We start from the raw sequence: 6,423 nt of genomic DNA on the forward strand, positions 1-6,423 counted from the left end.
AGAGACAGAGAGAGACAGAGACAGAGAGAGACAGAGACAGAGAGAGACAGACAGAGACAGAGAGAGAGACAGAGAGAGAAAGAGAGACAGAGACACACACAGAGAGAGAGACAGAGACAGAGACACAGAGAGAGACAGAGAGAGAGACAGGGAGACAGAGACAGACAGAAACTGAGAGACGGAGAGAGAGACAGAGACAGACAGACAGAGACAGACAGACAGAGACAGACAGAGAGAGAGAGAGAGAGTAGTGGGGAGACAGGCAGGCAGATAGAAACAGAAAGGGGAAAGAAAGAAAAACACAGAGAGACAGAGAGAGACAGACAGAAACAGAAAAAGTAGAGAGAGCTAAATATACAAAAGCCTGGAGACAGAGTAACATACAGAAAGAATTGAAGAAGAGACAGAAACAAAGAAACAAAATGGAGAGAAGGAAAGTCTGTGGGTCCTTTTTGTGATGTGTGGTGGCTTTGTGTGACTTTAGGCACCAACATGGTCATGGCCCAGCCCGCTCTGAGAAGATTAGAGAGTTTCTGGACTCCCCCACTTATTTTATTTTCTATATCAAGAAAGTGGAACCCACAAAGGGCTATAAAAATATGTATACAGTTTGACCCAGCAATCTCACTTCTAGGGCTGTATCCCAAAGAGATCTTACAAGTGGGAGGAGGACCCCTATAAAAATATTTATAGAGGCTCTTTTTGTGGTGGTCAAGAACTGGAAATTGAGGGGATGCCCATCAATTGGGGAATGGATGAACAAGTTGTGGTATATGAATGTAATGGAATACTATTGTGCTGTAAGAACAGGCAGACTTCAGAGAAACTTGTGAAGGACTTATGTGAACTGATGCTGAGTGAAGCGAACAGAACCAGGAGAACATTGTACACAGTAACAGCCACAGTGTGGGATGACTGACTTTGAGAGACTTAGCTCTCCTCAGCAATGCAAGGACCTAAAACAATTCTAAGAGACTCATGATGGAAAATGCCATCATGAGGGGAGGGAGGGGGAGAAAATTTAAAACTAATGGCAGTGAATGTTGAAAACTAAAAAAAAAAAAGGGGGGGAAACTGAAACCCAGAGAGGTTAAGTGTGAGGTGGTGCAGTACCTAGCTCACTGATCGTGGAGTCAAGAAGAAAAGAAAGGGTTCAAATCCTGCCTCAAACACTTACTAGCTGTGTGATCCTGAGCAAAAGTCACTTAACTTCTCAGTCTCAGTTTTCCCATCAGTAAAATGGGGATAATAACAGCACCTACCTCGAAGGGTTGAGATAATATTTGTAAAGCACTTTGCAAACGTCTATAGAAATATTCGCTATTCTTATTAAGTGACTTGCCCAAGGTTACACAATAAAGTGTAAAACAATTTGAAGTTTTATCTTTCGTACTTGAAGATCATTGCACTTTCCATCCCTTTCAGCTCTGCAAGCCTGTAGAGGGTGGTGTAGGTGGGAGATGGGTGGGAGAACTGCTGGGGAGGGAGAGCAAGCAGGACTGACTGGCCATGTTTCCTCCCCTCTTGTGCTCCCTAATAGGCCCCCACACCAAGGTCGTCCGGCGCATCTTCACAAATAGCCGGGAGCGGTGGAGGCAGCAAAACGTTAATGGGGCTTTCGCTGAGCTCCGAAAACTTATCCCCACCCACCCACCAGATAAGAAGCTCAGCAAAAATGAGATACTTCGTCTGGCTATGAAATACATCAACTTCTTAGCCAAGCTCCTCAATGACCAAGAGGAGGAAGGCAGCCAGCGTGGCCGCGTGGCCAAGGACCCCGTGGGGACTGGCGGAGCTGGCAGCGGAGCAGCCGGGACGGGAGCCGGGGCTGGGCCGGCTACTGATGACCTTCTCCACGATGCCCTCTCGCCCAACTCCAGCTGTGGCAGCTCCCTGGATGGCGCTGCCAGCCCTGACAGCTACACTGAGGATTCGGAGCCGAAGCACCCAGCTCGAAGCCTCCACCCTGCCCTATTGCCTGCCGATGGCACTGGCCCACGGTGATGGGCCGTGCCAAAGTGCAGCCCTTGTGTGGCTGAGCTGGTGCAGACTTGGGGTGCAGCATAGGGACAGTGGATGGAGCAGGATACTGGGAATGGGGGAAATGCTCAGTCCAGGGCTAGGAAAAGACTGATTTGGAAGCAGAGGGGATGACCTTTCTTGGGCCTGACTCATGTGGCTGAACCTTGTATGTCACAGGAATTGTGTGTATATGGTCAGAGGTTGAAATAATGTCTTTGGTGACTCTCTCCCTCCTGGATCCTTGGACTTTGCCCCCTCTGGTCCTGGAGTTGGCATCTCTGGACACAACATCGTTGATAGTATATAAGGAAGAAGACCCAGCTCTCCCCCACTCACTATACTTCTGTGAACCTTTGGACACTTACCAGCCCCACCTCCTACCTTATCCCCAGAACCAGGTCTAAGACCCCAGGAACTCCCCCTATGCCTGCCCTTCCCCATGACACTGAATTGTACTGTTTCAGACTTTGACCTTTGGGATGGCCTAAGCCCCAGGCATCCAGGCTCCTGGCCTCCATGGTTCTGCTGGCTGGTGGTCACTTGAGGGCTGGAGGCATGGTGGGAAGAGTGGAAAGTCAACACTTTCCAGTGGGAGCTTCAGAGCCCTCCTATGGAAGGAAAGGTACCCAGTGCTCTGTCCCACTCTGCCCTGGCCCTCCCACCACCACAATGTGCAGCTGCTAAGTGATCACCCCTGGTCCTTTGTACCCAGAGTTGTGAGCAGCCTTGACGGCCAGTTGTCATCAGAACACTCACAGCATAATCACAATTAATGCATAGCCCCCAATGCCTTCCCCAGTGGAGGACATGGATAATCCAAGACCCCAGAGAAAAAAAGCATTTGTTTGGTTTGGGAATGAAGCTGATGTCTCCTCTCATTCCTGGTTGCTAGCTTTTTGATTCCAGCCACTGTAGGAATCCAGGTAGTTGGGTGGAAGGGTGATCGAGGGAGCTGAGGACCCTTGACTTGGAATTAGGAGACCTGGGTTCTTGACTTAACTGTCACTGACTTATTGTTTGGCTTTGGGTAAGTTCCTTCCCCTCTCTGGGCCTCAGTCCCCTCCTCAGATGGGATTGACTGGTCTCTCTCAGTCTGACTGATTGGTCTCTCAAGCTCTCATCTTCCCAGAGTCTGCTCCCATCTCACAAGCCCTATGACCCTGGACAGATTTCTAATGGGGGTCTTACCTTTGGTAGCTTCTAGAGGTTTCAGCTCTGCTCTTCTCCAATCCCAGGCTCCTTCGATGACTGGTGATGAGACCTGGGGAACTTGGTCATGTATAAGGGAGAGCTGAACCTGAAGAGTCTAAGCTCTGTGTTCAGTGCCCTTCCAGACACCAAGTCCATGGGTGTCCTTGAACAGAGATAAGTACAGATTGACCTAGGAATGGGTGAGCTGATACTTGACCTGCCTCTTCTGCTCCTGGCATACCGATAAACAACCTTTGAGCCTCTGGCTTCTCACTTTATGTGGCGGGCATGCTCCTGAGAAAGTCACATGTAAACTGAAGTTTTGTACATCAAATTCTGTTTTAAAGGGCTCTTAGGGCGACCCCTTTTGTAAAGTGAAGAATTCTTTTTGTAAAGTGAATCATCACTCCTTGATTTGTCTCACGTGTAAGGTTGAAGAGTTGGACAGCAAGGTTGCATAGAATGAGGTCTGCCTATATCTATGCTGGAGAAAGAGACCCCCCAGTATTTGTAAGAAGACTTCAGTTCCCCTTCTGTATTTCTCAGTGGAAGCTTCCTTTTCAATCAAATAGTGACTGACTCCTTGGTGCTGTCTCAGCGGGACCAGTCAGGGTCCTTGAACCCTGGCCACATCATGCCACTTTACCTGCTCTCTGACATTAGACATCGAGGTACAGCTGTGTGTAGAGAGCTGAGCAGATTACTTGTCCACGGTCCAGCAGTGGCTAGCTTTGATGGCCTGGGGGCTTTGGGCTGTGCCCAAAGAGAGGCACTTCCTTTTTGGGGGGTAGGTAGCAATAGCCTGACTTGGTAGTGGGCACTGAAGGTTTCTCAGTGTTTCTATACCTACTCTGCTCTTAGCTCTCTGGACCTACTTCCAATGACTCACTTTGATCATTTCCATTTTACAACCTTCAAGGTTTGGTGATCCTTTGCTATCAAATAGTCTCCATTTTGCAGATGAAGAAACTGAGGTAAAATTATTTGTCTATGGTCATATGTCAGTTGGAAGGTGGGAACATAGCCCCAGCCTCTCCTGGGCCTCTCATTTTCTATGATTTGTACTTAATACCTTATGCCCTCCTTCCTGGTGGGCTCCTATTTTCAAACTCAAGGCTGCTATTGAAAGCAGGAGAGATCTAGAGAGTAGCTTGGGACTTGATGTCCAGCTTCCATAAGACAGGTTGGCCAGCAAAAATGGAAGTGGGAGACACATAGGCTTCCCAGTGAGAGCAAGAGACCTTGGTCCTTGGCAAACTGGAACCATGTGGATAACTGGATATAGACTGAGGCTGTAGACCTGGGTTCTAATCCATACCTCCCTTCTGAGTTGCTGTGTGACTTTTGGCAGGTTGCTTCTAATTTCTGAGCCTCAATTCTTCCATGTGACAAAGAGGGCAGGATCAGAATCTCATCTTTCCCCCCTCTCCCCCACCCCGGGCAGTCATGAGGCTCATTGTAGGCTATGTATATGAAAGCTTATGGGGAAAATTAAAGCCTGGGAGAAGCAAGAGTGGGTGTTGCCATGAGCATCCCTCCTGAAGGGGCTTTTGCTGTAGTTTAAGCTCTCTAGGCAACAGTGAACTCTCTCTTGCTCTCCACACATGTATGTTATCCAGATAATTTAGTCCCTGAACTCTTTCTGCTTGAACTCTCTGGATAATTGAAGCCATGAGATGTTGGCCAACAGTTACACTTGGACACCTTTGCTCTTTTAGGCTGAGGTGTGTGTTTGTGTGTGGGGAGGAGATTGGGAAGGGAAAGGGGGTTTTCAGAGAATGAATCAGGTTTGGGAGGAGAGCAGGAGAATAGATCATATCACAGGATCAACCTAACTTGATCCAGTGTGGGAAGGTGGCCAAAGGCTTTAGACTCATACATCATTTGGTTTTTCCTTTCCCCTGAAAGATACGAGAAAATCCTAAGAATAAGACTAAATCAAATAGGAAAACAATTCAATTCCATTCAACAAGCATTCATTAAGCACCAACTAAATGTCTGGCACTGGGTTAGCTGCTGGGGATACAGACAAAAAAGTCCCAAATCAGTGCCTGCCCTCAAGGAGCTTAAATTCTATTGGGGGAAAATAGCACTGAGAATACAAAAAATATCAGCATAAGTAACATTCTAAGGATAATGGAAAAGAACGTCATGATAGAAAACATTCTGAGAACAAAGGCCAATGTGACAATTTGGGGAAATTGCCTATTTTTTCACTCATATTCTCCCTTTTTCTGTGTGTGTGTGTGTGTGTGTGTGTGTGTGTAGCTGAACGACATGATGGTACAATCTTTGCAAATTTCTCCAGTGGCTGTAGCCCATCAGTTACATTTGGCCTCAAGTTTTGGGAGTGGGTCTAGTTGTACTTGTGATTTCAGTGGTACCTGGCCCCCTGGGAGCCCAGATTCCTTCTGGTACCTGCCCTATGTCTGTGTACGTATGTGGCTCCTCCATATTTTCCAGGGGGCAGCTCCTTGGGTCCATGTACTGTAGGGGAAGATTTTGGCTGGTCTCTGCATTCTCTTGCAGAGAAGGAGTAATCACCCTTGGTACCGTTGCTTTGGAGGACCACCAAGGCCAGCACTGGGGAGTGCTACTCCGGGAAAGAAAAGGCCTTTTGGTGGTGACGAGTGTGCTTGCACTTGTATGTGTGTGAGTGTGTATGTGTGTGTGTATGCATGTGTGTCCACACACAAGCGTATGTGTATGAGGAATATATTGGGGAATCAGATTTCTAAATAAAAGTTTTACAGAGTGGCTATGACTGGTCAGTGGTATCTTTGTGCTGGGGAGGATGGAGAGAAGGGAATGCTTTGGATGATTGGGAGGGTTATTGGGGGGAAGATGGAGACCACCTGTCTGCCTATCAAAGAGGCTGTTTCCTATTGAGGGTCAGGTTGGCCCGGATTTTTTCCAAGGTCCCTTCCTCTGTCAGATTCTGTGGCCCTATTGATTTGCTTTGAAGTTTGGGAGAAGGGTTAGCTTTGTCCTTATTGGTCCAAGGGACAGAACCAGGAGCAATGGGGGCATATAAGGAAAACCTGTGGCCATCAGAGTTATCAAACAGTGGGTACCCCATCTTTGGAGAGCACCAGGGAGAGATGGAGATGTTGTAGAGAGGGTTCCTGGAGTGGGACTGATAGTCCCTGAGGCAGAAATAGAGATGGAAACAGTAGGAAGGATGATTTCTGTAGCACAGTGAGATTTACA

General features: G+C 47.8%; 1 protein-coding gene across 1 annotated transcript in view; it reads left to right on the forward strand.

Moving 5' to 3' along the window:
- LOC138165003 (T-cell acute lymphocytic leukemia protein 1-like) overlaps window positions 1–5,972 on the forward strand; it is a 22,502-nt gene extending 16,530 nt beyond the window's left edge. The window contains exon 4 of the mRNA XM_069093049.1: window positions 1,541–5,972. Within this exon, the coding sequence (XP_068949150.1) occupies window positions 1,541–2,004 (464 nt within the window). The 3' untranslated portion in view covers window positions 2,005–5,972. The remainder of the gene's footprint in view (window positions 1–1,540) is intronic.
- The last annotated feature ends 451 nt before the right edge of the window (window positions 5,973–6,423 follow it).

This window comes from Petaurus breviceps, unplaced genomic scaffold (genome assembly GCF_028583685.1).
Source record: "Petaurus breviceps papuanus isolate PSGF00001 unplaced genomic scaffold, PetGlider_PUasm1.0 207, whole genome shotgun sequence".
Classification (NCBI taxonomy): domain Eukaryota; kingdom Metazoa; phylum Chordata; class Mammalia; order Diprotodontia; family Petauridae; genus Petaurus; species Petaurus breviceps.